At 43.9% G+C, this 21,781-nt stretch overlaps 1 protein-coding gene across 4 annotated transcripts; it reads right to left on the reverse strand.

Moving 5' to 3' along the window:
* Positions 1-2,081: 2,081 nt before the first annotated feature.
* PCNP (PEST proteolytic signal containing nuclear protein) lies at positions 2,082-10,937 on the reverse strand. 4 transcript variants are annotated; one of them, XM_073586173.1, is made up of 6 exons: positions 10,723-10,931; positions 10,534-10,557; positions 10,287-10,458; positions 7,624-7,698; positions 6,979-7,034; positions 2,082-2,470 (listed from the first exon to the last, which is right to left on the reverse strand). In XM_073586173.1, exons 1-6 carry the CDS (start codon positions 10,773-10,775, stop codon positions 2,350-2,352), a joined length of 501 nt encoding a protein of 166 aa, XP_073442274.1. In that variant the 5' UTR covers positions 10,776-10,931; the 3' UTR covers positions 2,082-2,349. The 4 variants fall into 4 exon arrangements, with proteins under 4 accessions (XP_073442274.1, XP_073442276.1, XP_073442273.1 ...); XM_073586175.1 differs by lacking the exon at positions 10,534-10,557 and having other exon boundaries at positions 10,723-10,930; XM_073586172.1 differs by lacking the exon at positions 10,534-10,557 and having other exon boundaries at positions 10,287-10,510; positions 10,748-10,927.
* Positions 10,938-21,781: the final 10,844 nt, after the last annotated feature.

A 21,781-nucleotide genomic window follows, 5' to 3' on the forward strand; every position in this document is an offset into this window, starting at 1 on the left:
GTGTAAACTGGCCAGATATATATGTGAGAGCAGATCCGAGGTACTGTTCACCTGGTATTACCACTGCTGACTGCATCCTGTGCCCATCTGTTCACCAGGTGTCAAAGGCCTTTTACCCTGTTTGTTGAAATTGGATAAAAGCTTTTTCTGATTGTGAGTGCTAGACTTTTGTTTTCTGAACATCTTCCCTGCTAATGATTATATAGATTATTATAAGCTACCAATAAAGCATTAGAAATGGAGTCTCTGTGCATGATTTTTTTTTCCAGACTGTCAGACTATGGCGGGGAACCTTTTTTCTTCCAAACGCCATTTGAACACTTATAACATAATTCGTGGGCCATTCAAAATGATCAATGTAAAAATGAGTCATTTTTCTTTCCTTCAGCTGTATGGTCATTGTCAGCCTCTGGAATTGCTTAAATTCATTCCTAAGAAGAGACCACAGTAACATACCTGCCTTCCTGATGCTCTGACCCAGAGGCCACATGTCCCTACGTAGTCAACAGTAGATTCCTCATCTTGTGGCCATAGCCGATGGATGTCCCGCCATGGCGCTTTAAAAATTAGCCTACTTGATTTGGTCACACATTTAATAACTAAGCTCATGGGATGGCTTCTCCTTCAACAAAAAGAAAAAGTCACTTGTCCATTTCTCTTGGAAAGATTGACGCACTGCATCAACTTTTATCTTTGTAGTGGCCATTTCAAAGATTTTGTACCAGTTACAGAAGTTTGACACAGTAACTTGCCCTGTGCATCACACTTAAGGTACTGTCACACTTAGCGATGCACCAGCAATATGACGCGGTCAGGATCGCTGGTACATCGCTAAGTGGTCGCTAGTGAGCTGCCACACAGGCCGATCTCACCAGCGACATCGCTGGGGACGGGGGTCGCTACTTACCTGTCACACTAGGCGATCCTGCGTCCTCCCGCCCGGCTCCACGCTCGTCGCTCCACAGGAAGCTGACGACGAGAAACGGTCCAGCCTGTTCTCGCGCGATCAGCAGCGGGTCGTAGGTAAGTATCAACACAGTGATATCGCTAAAGGCCCTTTTACATTTAGCGATGCACCAGCGATCCGGCCCGGTCAGGATCGCTGGTGCATCGCTAAATGTAAAAGGGCCTTTAGCGATATCACTGTTTGTTGATACTTACCTACGACCCGCTGCTGATCGCGCGAGAACAGGCTGGACCGTTTCTCGTCGTCAGCTTCCTGTGGAGCGACGAGCGTGGAGCCGGGCGGGAGGACGCAGGATCGCCTAGTGTGACAGGTAAGTAGCGACCCCCGTCTCCTGCGATGTCGCTGGTGAGATCTGCCTGTGTGGCAGCTCACTAGTGACCACTTAGCGATGTACCAGCGATCCTGACCGCGTCATATCGCTAGTCGGGATCGCTGGTACATCGCTAAGTGTGACAGTACCTTAACGAGCAAATTCTTTAATTGATGTAACATTCATTCTAGCATTGAGTGTGTCAAAGGTCGTCAAATTTATACTCACAAACTCTTCTCTCTCTGAGATGTGAAGTTACCTTTCAATACCAGTAATTTCATATCCATGTTGCTGTGATCAGGCGTACAAAAATGTTTTGCCACAGGTAGATCCATTCTTTTTTCTCTTATTGTGTGATGATGAGCATTCATCCTTGATCTAAGCTTGCCTGCAAGATTATGAACTCAAAAAGGAACAGGTTTTTGCTATTGTAACTGATAGGGGATAAGGTGCCATGCATAACAGGACAAGGATCAGGGAGCCACACATACCAGGATAGGGATGATGGGACAATGCATACCCGGCTTATACTCCAGTCAATAAGCTTACCCAGCTTTCCGTGGCAAAATTAGCTGCCTCGCCTTATACTCGAGTATATACGGTAACACTTGGCAACTGTATTGCAATGGCACCCAAGATAGAAAGCATGGTGCAAGAAGAACATGAGCTTTCACCTATTTAGAATCATTGTGTCATCAAACCTGGTGTAACACCACATCACTGTCATAACTAACCAACCAGCCTATATTGCTGAAGATAGCAGTGTCATTCACAGTCAGTGTTAGAGGCAATGAGCAGACACACTCCAATGGACAAAACAAGTGTTTATTCCCAATGACAGTAAATGAGAGCTATAGACAAACAGCAGAACAACTCAGTACAAAACAATTACAATTCTCATTTGATTCCGTGCCATACAAGTTCCTTCAAAACATAATACCTCATTCCAATCGCAAGGGTATCCTTCTGAAGGGGCGGGGGGGGGGGGGGGGGGGGGAGGGGAACAAAAAAAAAAAAAAAAAAAAAGGTACAGATTTGAACGTCAGATCATCCCATAAGCCCTGGCCATAATTCAGTCATCTGGAACCCTTTCCAAGTGTGATTTAATATTCCTCTCCCAGAGCTTCTGGCTGTCTGAGAATCCATGCTTGCCTTTGTTGAATGAGTTTGGTCCTGATGAGGTCGGCGTGTCCCTAGGTGGTCAAACAAATAGGGAAACAGCACTTTGTGAAATTCCAGTGCAGTGTAAGGCGATTCTCAAATGAGACGTTATTGTTTTAATATGTTATATAATACTTTGGTCATGCAATGATGGCGTGATACTGAAGGTTCTCCTTGGACCACCTTGAGATTTAAGGCAAAGTAGCCCAATTTTCCCTGCAAAGTCACACTCCTGAACACCCACCGCAGAGAACTGCAGAATGGCCCCATCCTCTTTGTTAGGAAAAGCCCATTAAGCAGTACATGCGTGATCTTAAAATGTTTGCTCCAAGATTAGATGCTAACCCCTTATCTTATCTCCTGCTCGCTGTTGGTTTGACCTCTAGGATGTATAACAATCCCAAGAACCAGCTTCATAAGAGCCTCATTTAAATGGAGCAGAAGTCAGGCATGATCACCACTGCTCCATTCATTCTCAGTTCCAAAGATAGCCAAGTGCAGTGCTTAGCAATCTCTGGCTGTCCCATTAAAATGAATGGAGTGGAGATGTGCATGCTCTTCAGAACCCACTTCTTGATGGTCGATGGGGTTCCGAGCAAGAGTGACGTTATCCCCTATCAAATGATATGGTGTTCCTTCTGATCTTAACACAAACCCTTTAATTACCACCCTTAAAAAGGGTTATTCCCAATGGGTATTAGCAAGCAGTACTTGTTATTCCAAGCAATTTTGCTTATTAAAACTTATAGTCATTGTTGAGAAATTAACACTTGTTTATAGCTCATTGCCTTGGAGACTGGCCACCGCTGCTAACCAGCCAAACGTGCAATGCTTCCAAGATCTTTTCTATTGAGCTTGTAATCACTGTTTTGAAGTTGGCCACAAATGCTGGTGTGCACGGTTACCTAAGCTTGGCCAGCTTCAGTGCAGTGCTTACCATCTAGATATCAGTGGTGGTCGGCCTCATAGGCATCAAGCTGTATACCATAGAAAAGTGTTACTGTATCAAGAACGGTAGCAAATTTTAATAAGCAGTAAATTACAAAAGTGTTTTCTTTTCTATCCTAAAATACACATCTATGAAGATGGGAATAACAACCAGGCATAATCTACCCAGGAACTAAGATCTGATTATTGCAAATTACAGAATTCAAAAGAAAACAAAGTGAAATACAAACCAAGTTATCAAACTGGTGGGGATTTTTTTTTCTCCATTCCATGAGTTATGTGGCATGTATCTAGTATGAGGGTCAAACAGTGACACTACTGATATACAAGCCCCACTATTGATCATAAGGCTCCAGAAGACTTCTATAAGGAAAGGAGTATCACAACTAATCTTTTACGAGGTGCCCTAAAAACTTCAGTCAGTAGGGGCTTTTGTATCAGGAACGTAAAAGAGCCGGTCAGTGGGTGCAGTAAGGTATCCAGGATACAGTACAGGACAAGGTCTCCTGGTGCACAAATGCCCCCACAACAAAGCCACTGATGTACTGCTGCATGGCCTAATATTATTATTATTATTATTTATTGTTATAGCGCCATTTATTCCATGGCGCTTTACATGTGAGGGGGGTATACATAAAAACAAGTACAATAATCTTAAACAATACAAGTCATAACTGGTACAGGAGGAGAGAGGACCCTGCCCGCGAGGGCTCACAATCTTCAAGGGATGGGTGATAATACAGTAGGCGAGGGTAGAGCTGGTCGTGCAGCGGTTTGGTCGATCGGTGGTTACTGCAGGTTATAGGCTTGTCGGAAGAGGTGGGTCTTCAGGCTCTTTTTGAAGGTTTCGATGGTAGGTGAGAGTCTGATATGTTGTGGTAGAGAGTTCCAGAGTAGGGGTGATGCGCGAGAGAAATCTTGTATGCGATTGTGGGAAGAGGAGATAAGAGGGGAGTAGAGAAGGAGATCTTGTGAGGATCGGAGGTTGCGTGCAGGAAAGTACCGGGAGACGAGGTCACAGATGTATGGAGGAGACAAGTTGTGGATGGCTTTGTATGTCATGGTTAGGGTTTTGTAATGGAGTCTCTGGGCAATTGGGAGCCAGTGAAGGGATTGACAGAGGGAGAAGCTGGGGAATAGCGGGGGGACAGGTGGATTAGTCGGGCAGCAGAGTTTAGAATAGATTGGAGGGGTGCGAGAGTGTTTGAGGGGAGGCCGCAGAGCATGAGGTTGCAGTAGTCAAGGCGAGAGATGATGAGGGCATGGACTAGGGTTTTTGCAGATTCTTGGGTGAGGAATGAACGGATGCGTGAAATATTTTTGAGTTGAAGTCGGCAGGAAGTGGAAAGGGTTTGAATATGTGGTTTGAAGGAGAGATCAGCATCAAGGATTACTCCGAGGCAGCGAGCTTGTGGGACTGGGGAGAGTGGGCAGTCATTTACTGTAATTGATAGGTTCGTAGGGGGGGTCACGTGAGATGGGGGAAAGATGATGAATTCTGTTTTGTCCATGTTGAGTTTCAGATATCTAGTGGAGAAGAAGGATGAAATAGTGGACAGACATTGAGGGATTCTGGTTAGTAGGGAGGTGATATCTGGTCCAGAGATGTAGATCTGTGTGTCATCAGCATAAAGATGATACTGAAAGCCATGAGATTCTATGAGCTGTCCCAGGCCAAAGGTGTAAATAGAGAACAGCAGGGGCCCTAGGACTGAACCTTGTGGGACTCCGACAGATAGGGGGCGAGGTGAGGAGGTGGTGTGTGAGTGGGAGACGCTGAATGTCCGGTCTGTTAGGTATGATGAGATCCAGGAGAGGGCCAAGTCTGTGATGCCGAGGGATGAGAGGGTCTGTAATAATAGGGAATGGTCCACTGTGTCAAAGGCAGCCGACAGGTCCAGGAGGAGGAGGACAGAGTAGTGTCGCTTGCTCTTGGCAGTTAAGAGGTCATTGGTGACCTTAGTAAGGGCAGTTTCAGTGGAGTGGTGTGACCGGAAGCCAGATTGTAAGCGGTCGAAGAGGGAGCAAGAAGAGAGATGGGAGGACAGTTCAAGGTAGACGTGTTGTTCCAGTAGCTTGGAGGCGTATGGGAGAAGTGATATAGGGCGATAGCTAGATACAGAGGATGGGTCAAGAGAGGGCTTTTTGAGGATAGGTGTGATGGAGGCATGTTTAAAGCTTGAGGGGAAAACACCAGTTGTTAGTGATAGGTTGAAGAGATGGGTTAGGGTTGGGATGAAGACTGTGGTGAGGTTTGGGATGAAGTGGGATGGGATCGGGTCGAGTGCACAGGTGGTGAGATGTGATCTTGAGAGTAGAGTGGAGAGTCGATCTTCTGTAATGGTGGAGAAGTTGGTTTTGAAGGTGGAGGGCTGGGAAGTCGGGAGGAAGGGCTCTGGGGGTTGTTGACCAAAACTGTCCCTGATGTTATCAATTTTCTGCTTGAAAAATGAGGCAAAGTCTTCAGCTGAGATGAGTGGGGAGGGAGGAGGTGCTGGGGGGCGGAGGAGAGAATTGAAGGTGTTGAATAACTGTTTAGGGTTGTGAGACAGGGAGGATATGAGAGATGAGAAGTAGGTTTGTTTAGCTGTGGCGAGTGTGGTCTTGAAAGTAGTGAGGGACTGTTTGAATGCGATGAAATGCTCGTTGGAGTGGGATCTTTTCCATCTGCGCTCAGCAGCCCTGGAAGCTCGCCTCAGCTCTTTGGTCAGGCTGGTGTGCCAGGGCTGTCTGTTGATTTTGCGAGTTTTGGTATGTGTAAGTGGGGCAGCGGATTCCAAAGCTACAGCTATTGTGGTGTTATATAGAGCGGCAGCGTCATCCGCATTGTGTAAGGAACTTATATCTGTAAGAGGGAGGAGGGATTCGGAGAATGAGTGTAGGTCAAGGTGTTTAAGATTCCTGCGAGGGTGTGAAAGTTTGTGGGGTGGGGATTGTAGACATGGAGTGAAGAGGGAGGAGAATGTGAGCAGGTTGTGGTCAGAGAGAGGAAGAGGTGAGTTAGAGAGGTTAGATAGGGAGCAGAGGCGGGTGAAGATGAGGTCCAGTGTGTGGCCATCTTTGTGGGTGGCTGTAGAAGACCATTGAGTGAGGCCGAAGGAGGAAGTGAGAGATAGAAGTTTAGTGGCAGCTGAGAGGGAAGTGTCAATGGGGATGTTGAAGTCGCCCATGATGATAGTAGGGATGTCCGCGGAAAGGAAATGAAGTAACCAGGTGGTGAAGTGGTCAAAGAAGGTGGTGGCTGGCCCTGGGGGGCGGTAGATGACAGCCAGTTGGAGGTTGGAGGGGGAGTAGATGCGCACAGAGTGCACCTCAAAGGAAGGGAGGGTAACAGAGGGTGGCAGTGGGATTGGGGTGAATATGTGGCACCATGTATTACTAGTGTACATACTAGAAAATGACATCATTTCCACTGTTGGTACAATTACTAAGCTGTTAGCCTAACACTATACTGAGCTTTATTTTAGTAGTGAAACTTTTCTACAAAAGCAGGAAAGCTACAGAAGTAAAACATTTTCAGAGTCAGTACAATCACAAAGAAGCTCCTGTAGGGGGCAGTGTAAGTCGAAACTATTACAGAAAGGAACAGTACCTTCCAATATTTTTCATCCTCATCTTTGCTTCTGGGGGCATTTCTTCAGGTTCACTCTGCAAATGAAAAGTATATCTACATGAAATACAACTTGCATTTCTAAAACCACAAAGCAGCAGATGTACTGGAAGAATCAGGTGTCGGCCTTTTAGTCACTGAGCTGCAAAGGATGTAGATATCCGTTACTGTAACATAAGACCCAAAGCGTTGACTTTTGTCTGGAGAGCTGCTACTGTACTGCTTGGAGCTAGTTCTGTGCATCTCATAGAGGTTTCCATAGTCTAGACATAAAAGGACCAGTCATTTCAGCCATGAGAACAGGCAACAAAACAGCCCGGGCTCAATACCTGGAGATGTAGCGTGAAAACGAAAATGGGCCATAGACCTGTATAGGAATGGCGAGTTGCAACACACCATCCCATATAAATTTAAATGCGGTTTTCACTTATTTGACAAATTTGTCCAAGAGGAGCATGGGAGGTAAAATATAAATTATGGGTTAAATCCTCTGCCGTCTCTCTGCTGAGCGGCCTTCTCCTTTGGCTTTATGGCATGTCCAAACATCACTGAGCCCAGATTTCAGCAATTCTGCAACCTGTATATGAAGGCAGACACGGGGGCGTACAAATGGATGTGCATACTTACATCATCCTCATCATTAAACGCCGCTGCTACAGAGGTTTTTTTGGGGACTGCGGCAGGAGGCGTTTCCTTCGGTTTCTAAAAAAGAAAAATATTACTTATAATGCGAGAATAGCTAGAACCTGACAAGACAGCAAATTGCAAGCCTTTGAGAAGATGCGGATTGGTGGGTGAAAAGGTGCAACTTGTAGACAGCATTTCCTCCAGACATCGATCCTAGGTCCACACTGCATCTGTGTATTTACAGCGTACATCCAATGTATTCCATTCTTTACCTATGTCGTACGGTGCCAGGAACCATCCTGACTATGGCCAGCTCCTGAGTGTATACGCCCAACAATAGCCACAAACGCAGTGGGAACCTACCCCGACATTTGGCCCAACATGCATCTGTTTACAATGGCGCTGGTTTCCTCTGGCAGAAGCTTATGTTACGTACAGCAGGAAGAAAGGATTGGGCATGCTGAAATTCAACAAGCCCGATCCTTCTTCCCACCACTGTCAAGAGATGAATAGGGACGACCCATACAATCAATAATTAGAATGTGACTCATCAATATTTGCTCCTGATGAAGGACGAGCATCCGAAACGCGTGTTGCGGCAGGCGCATGACTTCAGGGACCACTAGCCTGCTCTGCTTTACAGGTAACCATTTGATTACCATGACATCTATAATCTGCCCATAGGGTTGTTATGCATGCACTTGGCTGACGTGCTATATACCTATGGCACTTACAATTGGTTTATAGAATTTATACTGCAGATCTGTTGAGATTTACATCTTGATGGTATGATGAGCATTAATTGTACTATCTACCATCAGTGTTCTATTATTTTCTAGTCTCCGTGCACCCCTTTTTGCAGTCATGCATCCGTGCATTTGGATTGTACTGTTTGGCACATTTTCTCTACACCTGTTTTGTCCTATATGTTGAATAAAGCCGATATACTTTTTATATACATACGGACTCATTGGTCGTTTTTCTGGTAATTGTACCTTCCCTTTTTGCCATTGTCAAGAGATGAATAGGGACGACCCATACAATCATTAATTAGAATGTAACTCATCCATATTGCCTCCTTATACTGGTAGTTTTCAGACAGCCAATTAAAAGTATTTTTTTTAACCCATACTGATTTTTTCCTTTCTTCTGGGTTACCACTATCAAGAGACAACTAGTCCTTGGTGACAATCCGTACGTTTTATCATTGTTCCCAGAGGGGCGTCCTATGGTTACTGGATAAGCCGGAGGGTTCCAGTAAGGCCGGGGTCACACTAGAGAGTAATACGGATGAGTGAGAGGGTTAAAAGCACGCATTACACACGGACAAATGATTCTCTGTGGGGCAGCTCCCAACAGCCGTATATTTCTCGTCCGTATTGTACGGTCCGTGCCAATCGCAGCATGCTGCGATTGTCAGCGTACTACGCCAATGAAAGTCTATGGGTGCGCTAAAAATACGCATTACATACGGACCACACGTGTGACTTGCGAGAAATACGCACCCGGTGTCCTTTAGAAAAGCCGGCAATTCAGTGTGCTATACAGTAAACTCACACTGACAGGTTTAATAAAGAAACGAAAGGATAGATATATACACACACACACATATACATGTCATTGTGACAAACATTATATATATTTATATTTCACAGAGTTCTTCATAGCAGAATAGCCGCTAATTAAATTGCCGGCTTCTATCAAATCATTCCCCAACCCGACATGAAATGACACATGGTTTACATTCAGTAAAGCATTTCATTTCATGTTTTCTTATATGTCCTTGACTAATAATTAGATGAGCGTTTGTGTGCAAAATTTGGGAGTTGTAGTTGTTATTTTAAGGGGTTAATTCATTGTAAAAAAAAATAGGTGGGCTTCCCATTGCCTTATAGTGGTGGCGAGTGGGTTAATCTAACAAAGGGTTAATGTCACTATTCGATTGTAAGGTGACATTAACCCATTCACCACCACTACAGGGCAATGGGAAGCCCACACATTTTTTACAACGAATTAACCCCTTAAAATAACAACTACAACTCCCAAATTTTGCACACAGACGCTCATCTAATTATTAGTCAGGGACATATAAAAAAACATGAAATGAAATGCTTTACTGAATGTAAACCATGTGTCATTTCATGTCGGGTTGGGGAATGATTTGATATAAAACGGCAATTTAATTAGCGGCTATTCTGCTATGAAGAACTCTGTGAAATATATATATATATATATATATATATATATATATATATATATATATATATGCATTCTATGTGTGTATATCTATTCTTTCATTTCTTTATTAAAACTGTCATAGGGCTCCATTATATGTCCATTTTGCAAGCCTGCGAGAAAATCTCACCATACGGATGCCATACGGATTACATACGGATGCTGACCTGCGCAAAATACGCGACCACACCTTGCTTACGGATGACATACGGAGCACTGTTTAGGGGTCATATATCCGTATTACGCATGTAAACTACGGACCGTATTTTGCGTCGGTTAGTGTGACCCCGGCCTAACTCCGCAGAACCGATGCTTTAGAAATAGAAGATAAATGGACCAGTACATCCGCCATAAAGGGGAGGGGTCCGTGTTCAGGGCCACACTATACAGGTAGCCTTTATGCCACACCTCAGCCCACGGATACGTACCGCCGAGCCGAGCTTTATCGATATGGACGGCGGCTTCTTCGCAGTCTGACCTCCAAACGCAAAGCCGAACTTGGCCACTTTGGAAGGGCAGGGCTGGGAGCCGGCCTCCTCCTCCGCCGAGGCGACTGCGGACCTCTTCTCTGCGCCGCGGCCAGAACTCTCCCCTCCATTACTGGAAGAAACAGGCTTAGTGGTCACTGTGCTTTCTGCGTCTTCTTCTGGTCCTGGTGAAGTTGAAACAACTTACCAAGATGAGCATTTTGTTACTGAGCTGAATGATGGGAACAGCAACCACAAAAAATACCAAAATTCACCATATTAATAGTGTAGGCAGGCCCCACACGGCACACAGTGCCCCGCACTGCCCTGCAGCCATCACAGCGCACGCCGCACTCATCCCCACCAACACGGCTACCCATCCGCACACAGCACGCACCGCCACCACACGCTCTCCATATCACCTCCTTGTAGCTCCTTCTTATCCGCCATCTTTCTCGGCGCCGCTAACTAGACAGTCATGACGTCACGCCTCCTACAAGCCGAGCCTCCGTCCAGCTGCGTGACCATAGAGCGGAGGCAGCGCAGCCTAGACAGTCTCATTCGCCCGCTCAAGATTACACTAGTCTCTATCGTTGTGTTGAACCTTCAATAAAGCTTTATTGCAAACACGCAGGCGCACACAGCAGGAAGCAGCGACTGCCTATTGATTTTTTTTTTTGTTTACTAGAAAAAGCTTTATTGCAAACCCACAGGAGCACAAATAGTAGAAGGCAGGCGACTTCCTACGGATTTAGCTTTATTATAAAGCCCAGAGGACACAGCAGGCAAAGGGAGTCGGGGTTTCCCAATGGAGTGTGTCATTTCCAAATCACAAATTAAATTACTCATTTATAAACGGGACATGACCCCTATAACATTTGCTATGCTAATGAGGGCGCTTCGGTGCACTTTGGTGGGGCCAGTGCCTTGGTGCACTGTTACGCTCCCCCTAATTTGCATAGTACGCCCAGTCCCTTCTTACTGACAGCACCTGTTTGGTAAGAGCAGACATAATAAATCAAATCCCTTTTCTGCATCTGCGCGCTGACACCGCAGGAGCCCAGCGGTGCGCTCAGTGCAGACACACAATGTGGCTGTGGGCACACTCTGCCGCAGGTCACAAGCCTTCGATGCCATCTCTGCGCTGCGGCTTCCTCACTGCACGTCCAGGCGTATAGAGCGGCAGACAAGCAGAAGCCGGACATGAAAGCATGCCTGCAGTCACCTTGTGTGTGCACTGCCACCGAGCGTGCTGCTGGGCAGAGCAGGTGTTGGTGCACAATAGCAGAAACAGTGGTTTTAGGCAGCATCAGCTCTTACGAAGCGAGCATTGTCAATCAAGATACGAGACTGGGCTTCCTATGCAAATAGGAGGTCATTCTGGTGCCCCACGCCATGGGCCACGCTAAGGCCGGAATCACACTAGCGAGAACTACAGACAAGTGCTAAGTGAGAAAAAACCGCATAGCACTCGTCCCAATATTAATCTATGGGACAGCTCCCATCAGCCGATTTTTTTCTCACCCGTATTATACGTGCAGAGGAAATCGCAGCATGCTGTGATTTGTACCGTATTAGGCCGGTTTCACACTAGCGCATTTTCAGCGCGCGCACGGCCGGGGGTAGCTCCGCCCCCGATCCGGCTCTCTGCCCGGCGTGCCCGCCCCTTCCTTGTAGCGCCGCCTCCTAGCGGACAGCGGCGCCTGCGATCGGCGCACCCTATCTTTAGCATAGGGTGCGCAGATCGTGCGCAGGCCGTGCGCTAGTTGCGCTTTGACCTGCGCTGCGCACTTTTGACGGTGCGCCGTGCGCGCCAAAATCAAACTTTTCGGATTTTGGCGCGCACGGCGCACCGTCAAAAGTGCGCAGCGCAGGTCAAAGCGCAACTAGCGCACGGCCTGCGCACGATCGGCGCACCCTATGCTAAAGATAGGGTGCGCCGATCGCAGGCGCCGCTGTCCGCTAGGAGGCGGCGCTACAAGGAAGGGGCGGGCACGCCGGGCAGAGAGCCGGATCGGGGGCGGAGCTACCCCCGGCCGTGCGCGCGCTGAAAATGCGCTAGTGTGAAACCGGCCTTACACCCAAGACACGCCAATACAAGTCTACGGGGGCGAGAAAAAATTCGATTGCACACGGAGCATACGTGTGACTTGCGAGAAATATGCATCGGTGTCCTTTAAAAAAGCCGTCAATTCAGTGCGCTGTACAGTAAAATCACACTGACATGTTTAATAAAAAATAGAATAGATATAGACACATAGAATGCAAACATATATACATGTCATTGAGACTATATATATATATATATATATATTTATAGTTCGTAGAGTTCTACATAGCAGAATAGCCACTAAATCAATTGCCAGCCTCTGTAAAATCATAACAGAACCTGACATGAAATGACACATTGTTTACATACAGTAAACCATGTCATATCAAAATGATTTATATATGTCAGTGTTTACTAAATTTATTAGTTTGTGTTAGGAAAAATGTGGAACTTTAGGGGTTAAATTTAAGGCCATAATCCCGTAAAAAAACTGCATGGGCTCCCGCGCAATTTTCTCCGCCAGAGAGGGAAGGCCAGTGACTGAGGACAGATATTAATAGCCTAGGAAGGGACCATGGTTATTGACCCCCCCCCCCCACCGGCTAAAAAAAAATCTGCCCCAGCCACCCTAGAAAATGCGCACCTAGCCTCTCTATTCCAAATGCCTTTAGTGTCACCTTGCTATAGAAAAGTGACATTAAGCTGGGTTAATTATGGAGAGGTGTCAATAAGACACCTATTCATTATATTAATCCTATAGTAGTAAAGGGTCAGACATTAATTAAAAATTATTTTAACCCCTTTCCTACATTGGACGTAATATTCCGTCCATGTGACCTGGGCCCTAAGTCCCATGGACGGAATATTACGACTAGCGCGTTCAGCGGCGCCCACGTGCTGATCGCGGCCGGGTGTCAGCTGATTATCACAGCTTACACCCGGCACAATGTGTCAGCGGCGGTCACGGACCGCCCCCAACACGTTAACCCCTTGCACACCGCAATCAAACACGATCGCGGTGTGCCGGGGGTTAAAGGGAAGCATCGGCAGGGAGGGGGCTCCCTCCGTGCTTCCCTGAGCCCCCCACAGCAGCGCAATGTGCAGCGCTGCTGCAGGGGTCTCTTTCCCTGCAGGTCCCCGGATCCAATATGGCGACGGGGACCTTCGGGGGCCTGCAGGGAGCTGGCTTCCCAAGTGCCTCTAAAGCGCAGGCATGAGGAAGTCTGCGTCTATGCCTGTGACAGATCGCTGATCTGTCACAGTGATCTGTGATGTGACAAATCAGCGATCTGTCACATGACAGTAATGTCCCCCCTGGGACAATGTGATAAAGATGAAAAAAAAGTGTAAAAATAATTTTTAAAAAATTGCTAATTTAAAAAAAATATATTCCCAAATAAATTAATTTTTTGGAAATAAAAAAAAAAAAATAAAAGTACACATATTTGGTATCACCGCGTCCGTAACGACCCGCCATATAAAACTGTCCCATTAGTTAACCCCTTAAAAAATAAAACAAAAAAACAAAGCAAAAAATAATGATTTATTATCATACCACCGAACAAAAAGTGCAATAACGCGCGATCAAAAAGACGCATATAAATATCCATGGTACCGCTGAAAACGTCATCTTGTCCCGCAAAAAACGAGCCGCCATACAGCATCATCAGGAAAAAAGTAAAAAAGTTATAGCTCACAGAAAAAAGCGATGCAAAAATAATTATTTTTTTATATAAAATTGTTTTCATTGCATAAAAGCGCCAAAACATAAAAAAACACATGAGGTATCGCTGTAACCGTACCGACCAAAAGAATAAAACCGCTTTATCAATTTTACCGCACGCAGAACAGTGTAAACGCACCCCCCAAAAGAAATTCATGAAACGCTGGTTTTTGTTCATTCTGTGTCCCAAAAATCGGAATAAAAAGCGCAACTAACAGAATGGTTTTTAACAGGGAAAAATGCAAAGTACTACATCTGGGCAATAAAAATGAAAAAAGCATATACAGAATGGGAGGAATAGGGCTAAGCAACAGCACATGTGAAAAAGACTTGGGTATACCAATAGATCACAGACTGAATATGAGTCAACAGTGTGATGCAGCAGCAAAAAAGGCAAATGCAATTCTAGGATATATTAACAGAAGCATACAGTCTAGATCACGTGAAGTCATTATTGCCCTCTACTCCTCTTTGGTCAGACCTCATCTGGAATATTGTGTCCAGTTTTGGGCACATTTTAAAAAAAGACATCAACAAACTGGAGCAAGTTCAGAAAAGAGCGACCAGAATGGTGACCGGTCTGCAAACCCTGTCTTATGAGGAAAGGTTGCAGGATTTGGGAATGTTTAGTTTGCAAAAGAGAAGACTGAGAGGAGACTTAATAGCTGTCTACAAATATCTAAAGGGCTGTCACATTGTAGAAGGATCATCTTTATTCTCATTTGCACATGGAAAGACCAGAAGCAATGGGATGAAACTGAATGGGAGGAGACACAGATTAGATATTAGAAAAAACTTTTTGACAGTTAGAGTGATCAATGAGTGGAACAGGCTGCCATGAGAAGTGGTGAGTTCTCCTTCAATGGAAGTCTTCAAATAGAGGCTGGACAGACATCTGACTGGGATGATTTAGCGAATCCTGCTTTGAGCAGGGGGTTGTACCAGATGGCCCAGGAGGTCCCTTCCAACTCTACGATTCTAAAAGATGTCATGTGCCCAAAAATTGTATCAATAAACACGACAACTCGTCCCGCAAAAAATAAGACCTCACATGACTCGGTGGGTCAAAATATGAAAAAATTATAGCACTCAAAATGTGGTGATGCAAAAGCTATTTTTACAATAAAAAGCATCTTTTAGCGTGTGACAGCTGCCAAATATAAAAACCGCCATAAATAGTAAATGAAACCCCTGTTATCACCCCCTTAGTTAGGGAAAAATAATAAAGTTGAAAGAAAATGTATTTATTTCCATTTTCCCATTAGGGCTAGGGTTAGGGCTGAGATTAAGGTTAGGGGTGTGTTGGGGTTACGGTTGAAGTTATAATTGGGGGGTTTCCACTGTTCGGGCACATCAGGTACTCTCCAAATGCAACATGGCGTCTGATCTCAATTCCAGCCAATTCTGTGTTGAAAAAGTCAAATGGTGCTCCTTCCCTTCCAAGCTCTGCCATGCACCCAAACAGTGGTTTACCCCCACATATGGGGTATCAGCCTACTCAGGACAAATTGCAAAACAACTTTTGGGGTCCAATTTCTCCTGTTACCCTTAGGAAAAAAAATTGTCGGCAAAAATATTTTTGTGGAAAAAAATGATTTTCACGCCCGGGCGTTATAAACTTCTGAGAAGCACTTGGGGGTTCAAAGTGCTCACCACACATCTAGATAAGTTCCTTAGGGGGTCTAGTTTCCAAAATGGGGTCACTTGTGGGGAGTTTCCACTGTTTAGGTACATTAGGGGCTCTCCGAAGGCAACATGACATCCGCAGACCATTCCATCAAAGTCTGCATTCCAAAACGTCACTACTTCCCTTCCGAGCCCCGACGTGTGCCCATACAGTAGTTTTCTCCCACATATGGGGTATCAGCGTACTCAGGACATATTGGACAACTTTTGGGGTCCAATTTCTCCTGTTACCCTTGGGAAAATAAAAAGGGGACTAAAAGATCATGTTTGTTGAAAAAATACAATTTTTTTATTTTCACGCCCGGGCGTTATAAACTTCTGTGAAGCACTGGGGGGGTTCAAAGTGCTCACCACACATCTAGATAAGTTTGTTGGGGGGGTCTAGTTTCCAAAATGGTGTCATTTGTGGGGGGTTTTCACTGTCTTGGTACATCAGGGGCTTTCCAAACGCGACATGGTGTCGGATCTCAATTCCAGCCAAAAATGTCAAATGGCGGCTGCTTCCCTTCCGAGCTCTGCCATGTGCCCAAATAGTGGTTTACCCCCACATGTGGGGTATCAGCGTAATCAGGACAAATTGCACAATAACTTTTAGGGCCCTGATACCCTTGGGAAAATAAAAGTTGGGGGTGAAAAGATCATTTTTGTGGAAAAATTATTTTTTAATTGTACCGCTGTACGTTATAAACTTCTGTGAAGCTCTTGTAGGTTCAAAGTTCTCACCACACATCTAGATAAGTTCCTTGGGGGGTCTAGTTTCCCAAATGGGATCACTTGTGGGGGGGTTTCCACTGTTTAGGTACATCAGGGGCTCTCCAAACGTGACATGGCATCCGATCTGAATTCCAGCCAATTTTGCATTGAAAAAGTAAAACGGCGCTCCTTCCCTTCCGAGCTCTGCCATGCGCCGAAACAGTGGTTCCCCCCCACATATCAGGTAACAGCGTACTCAGGACAAACTGCACAATAACTTTTGCAGTCCAATTTCTCCTGTTACCCTTGGTAAAATAAAAATTGAACCTGAAATATTTTTTTTGTGAAAAAGTTAAATGTTCATTTTTTTTAAATATTCAAAAAAATTCCTGTGACGCACCTGAAGGGTTAATAAACTTCTTGAATGTGGTTTTGAGCACCTTAAGGGGTGCAGTTTTTAGAATGGTGTCACTTTTGGGTATTTTCTATCATATAGACCCGTCAAAGTGACTTCAAATGTGATGTGGTCAGTAAAAATAAAATGGTGTTGCAAAAATGAGAAATCGCTGGTCAACTCTTAACCCTTATAACTTCCTAACAAAAAAAAAATTTGGTTCCAAAATTATGCTGATGTAAAGTAAACATGTGGGAAATGTTACTTAAGTTTTTTCTGTGCCGTATCTCTGTGATTTAAGGGCAGAAAAATTCAAAGTTGGAAAATTGCGAAATTTTAAAATTTTTCCCCAACTTTCCGTTTTTTTCACAAATAAACGCAAGTTATTTGAATGAAATTTTATCACTAACATGAAGTACAATATGTCACAAGAAAACAATGTCAGAATCACCGGGATCCATGGAAGCATTTCTGAGTTATTACCTCATAAATGGACAGTGGTCAGAATTGTAAAAATTGGCACGGGAGTTAACGTGCAAACCACCCTTGGTAGTGAAGGGGTTAATGAAATGACCAAATTTGTTATGTTGTCAATCCAACAGAATCCCTTGTTCTCCTGTAACAAAAAAATCCAAACAATATCCATACCTCTATGCAGTTCAGTCAGGTCTCCTGCTGCAATCCATCACAAGGGGTTAACTAGTTTAAAACAGGGACCGGTGCTAATGCTACCAGCCCAGCTGTAAACCACTGCAGAATGAATTAAATCATGTCTGCGCAGGCGCCCCGTCTGACTGAGGATGAACTCATAAGCGTGGGAAAGTTTCTGAACTTTTTCCCACGCTGTCAGTTCACCTCAGGTCAGCTGGGGACTCCGCGCAGCCTCACTGACTACCGCTGACGTCACTGAGGCTGCGTGGAGTCCCCACCTGTTGATTTAGCGGCTAGTATACTATCTAGAACTCTACAAAATATAAATATGTATATGTCTCAATGACGTGTATATATATATATACACAGTATATATATGTGTGCGTATTCTATGTGTCTATATCTATTGTTTTGTTTGTGTTTTAATCTGTCATTGGGATCCATTATATGTCCATTTTGCAAGCCGGCGAGAAAATCTCACCATACGGATGTCACAGATGCTTAGAGGCGAGAAAATCGCATCCTGGCATTACAATCGGATGACATACGGATCACTGTTCCTGAAACATTTGTGCGATTCTGGTCCATGAAAAACTGTCTTTTTATACGTTTTGTGTGACTCAGCCTACCGATGCATCCAAGAGCCTTCATTTGCATATTAAATATAAGTAGATTTTTCTGAATACATGATAAAATGCATATGTCAGGTATGATTTCTGTCTTGGCTACCTCCCCTATATAAATGCAGGTCAGGCATGATTTTTTTTCTTGGCTACCTCCCCTATAAAAAAGCATGTCTGGTATGATTTTTGTCTTGGCTACCTCCCCTATAAAAAAAAGCATATGTCAGGTATGATTTGTCTTGGCTACCTCCCCTATATAAATGCATGTGTCAGGTATGATTTCTGTCTTGGCTACCTCCCCTATATAAATGCATATGTCAGACATGATTTCTGTCTTGGCTACCTCCCCTATATAAATGCATATGTCAGGTATGATTTCTGTCTTGGCTACCTCCCCTATATAAATGCATATGTCAGGTATGATTTCTGTCTTGACTACCTCCCCTATATAAATGCATATGTCTGGTATGATTTCTGTAGGGGCTACCTCCCCTATATAAATGCATATGTCAGGTATGATGATTTCTGTCTTGGCTACCTCCCCTATATAAATGCATGTCAGGTATGATTTCTGTCTTGGCTACCTCCCCTATATAAATGCATATGTCAGGTATGATTTCTGTCTTGGCTACCTCCCCTATATAAATGCATGTCAGGTATGATTTCTGTCTTGGCTACCTCCCCTATATAAATGCATATGTCTGGTATGATTTCTGTCTTGGCTACCTCCCCTATATAAATGCATATGTCTGGTATGACTTCTGTAGGGGCTACCTCCCCTATATAAATGCATATGTCAGGTATGATTTCTGTCTTGGCTACCTCCCCTAAAGAAATGCATATGTCTGGTATGATTTCTGTCTTGGCTACCTCCCCTATATAAATGCATATGTCAGGTATGATTTCTGTCTTGGCTACCTCCCCTATATAAATGCATATGTCAGGTATGATTTCTGTCTTGGCTACCTCCCCTATATAAATGCATATGTCAGGTATGATTTCTGTCTTGGCTACCTCCCCTATATAAATGCATGTGTCAGGTATGATTTCTGTCTTGGCTACCTCCCCTATATAAATGCATATGTCAGGTATGATTTCTGTCTTGGCTACCTCCCCTATATAAATGCATATGTCAGGTATGATTTCTGTCTTGGCTACCTCCCCTATATAAATGCATATGTCAGGTATGATTTCTGTCTTGGCTACCTCCCCTATATAAATGCATGTGTCAGGTATGATTTCTGTCTTGGCTACCTCCCCTATATAAATGCATATGTCAGGTATGATTTCTGTAGGGGCTACCTCCCCTATATAAATGCATATGTCAGGTATGATTTCTGTCTTGGCTTCCTCCCCTATATAAATGCATATGTCAGGTATGATATCTGTCTTGGCTACCTCCCCTATATAAATGTAACTGCAGTTTAATTTGCACTTCGGTGGGGACAGACTCCCTTTAAATAGCAGCACGCCTTACTTATGACATAGTAATTGGGTTAACGTAAGTAAAATGTAAGTCATCTAATTACTGTTGTAGTTGCTTGTAGCAGCCAATAACATTTTCACCTAGTTTTTCCACACGTTTATAAATGAAAGGAGCGAACTTGAGACTAGCCTCGGTCACTTTTTTTTTTTTATAAACTTTCATATTTTGTTCAATGCTTTGCATCAGCATTTGAAATGAAACCTGCAGAGAAATAACGGAATGGAAAGTTTTGTACTCCTGTAATTTTTACTCAGATGTGACTTTGGCCTAAAAATACTGTAACAAGATATTGATTGAAATATTCAACTCGGAATGTGTTTTTAACCCATGAGGGGTGCATGCATGTTATTTTCTCCCCATCTTCTAAGAGCCATAACTTTTTTATTTTCCCACTAACATAGCCATGTTGTTTTAATTGACATGATATAATGTACTTAGAAATGGGGAGAAAAAAATTCTAGTGATGGAAAAAACACAAATGTAATAACATTTTTTGGGTTTTGTTTTAACAGTGTTCAGGGTGCAGTAAAAATTACTTGGCAACATGATTCTCCAGGACAGTGCAATTATAGTGATACCAAACATGTATAGTTTATTTACGATTTCAGTCGCTTTAAAAAAAAATATAAATAAATAAATAAAATGGATTGTGTTGCCCTAAGGAATCTCCTCCCAGACCTGGATTAGAGCATCAGTCAACTAGTGGACAGTCTGTGGTGCAATGTGATTGGTGGATGGAACGATACATGATGTCCCAGATGTGCTCGATTGGATTCAGGTCTGGGGAACAAATAGGCCAGTCCATAGCATCAATGCCTTCATCATGCAGGAACTGCTGACACTAATCAGCCAAGAGGCCTAGCACTGTCATGCATCAGAAGAAACCCAGGGCTCACTGCACCTGCATATGGTCTCACAATAGGTCTGAGGATCTCATTCCGGTACCTAATAGCCCTTTTCTAAGTCTTAGGGCTCATATTAACTGGCGAGAAATACAGACGAGTGCAATCCGATAAAAAAAATTGGATTGCTCTTGGACCAATGTTATTCAATAGGTGACATCTCATTTGTCCATATCTTTCTTAAAATGTAAATAAATTAAGATCTATGGACCGCACATAAAGCCATCAGAGACTCTGCCTCCAGAAATTATTTTAAATGAAAGGGTGTTTTTACAGTCAGAGACACGAAATGACCAACAGTCTGCTCCCCTGATCCACACTCCCTTTCATTTAAAATAAGCACTGGAGGCAGATTATCCAAGAGATCTCTGTCCAGCCCATAGATGTTAACAGCTCATTTACATACTAAGGAAAATATGTGTTTTTATGGCATAGGACATGAGATCGCAGATATCAAGGTATTGTTTTATCCAGCTTCCTATGACCTACATACCCATATAAACGGCTTATGATGATTGATCCTCCTGTTGAATATGCACGCAAGCAAACAGCCTTTAAAAGCCAAACAGTGCAAATTTGTAATCAAACCTAATAAAAAAATAATGATTTTAAGCTCAAAATACATGCTTAAAAATATTGCCTACGAAGGTCTTTTAAAGGATATTTTTTTCCAAAGATACAAATCCCATCAAGATGGCTGTATAGAGTAGATTTACATTGTCCCAATCCATGACTTAATGATCTTCTGACGGCAGGTGATGAGTAAAAGAAAGATTTCAATAAGCCCAACCCTTCTCAAAGAATAGAATACAGTATTCTTCAGATTCATTTAATTGATGTCTCTCTGACTGCCCTGAGTCTTTGTTGATATGGCTACTGGAGTGATGTCAAGATGCGCAACAGTCGTGCCGATGTAAATGGCATGGGACCAATGGCTGCAGCAATCAATGTCAGAGCTGGAGCAGTAAGAGGTAAGTTAAGCAGATATTATAATTCTTATATAGAGCAAATTTAGAGCTTACACATAAGCTGTCAGCCAAGCTATGATTCAACTGAGACATCAAAACTGCAGGACCAGAATTGATCACAGAAGCAACAACACTGGAGTGTTTTTTTCCCCATCCATCTCTGCCCTCATCTTCCCTTATTAACAGCTTTGGCTTTAGAAGAGCATGAGGAATTCCAATTAATTTGTATACCTTCATTGAAATCAGTATGCAACCGTATTCTCGAGATAAGATGTGTGTT

This window comes from Dendrobates tinctorius, unplaced genomic scaffold, assembly GCF_039654945.1.
Source record: "Dendrobates tinctorius isolate UK_male_01 unplaced genomic scaffold, ASM3965494v1 ptg000091l, whole genome shotgun sequence".
Taxonomy (NCBI): Eukaryota; Metazoa; Chordata; class Amphibia; order Anura; family Dendrobatidae; genus Dendrobates; species Dendrobates tinctorius.

Coding starts and splice junctions, on each gene's coding strand:
- PCNP (XM_073586172.1), bottom strand. CDS start 10,775: ATGGCGGATAAGAAGGAGCTACAAGGAG. Junction 7,035..7,623: donor CGTTTAATGATGAGGATGAT/GTAAGTATGCAC, acceptor TTTCATTTGCAG/AGTGAACCTGAAGAAATGCC. Junction 2,471..6,978: donor AGGATGAAAAATATTGGAAG/GTACTGTTCCTT, acceptor TTGACCACCTAG/GGACACGCCGACCTCATCAG.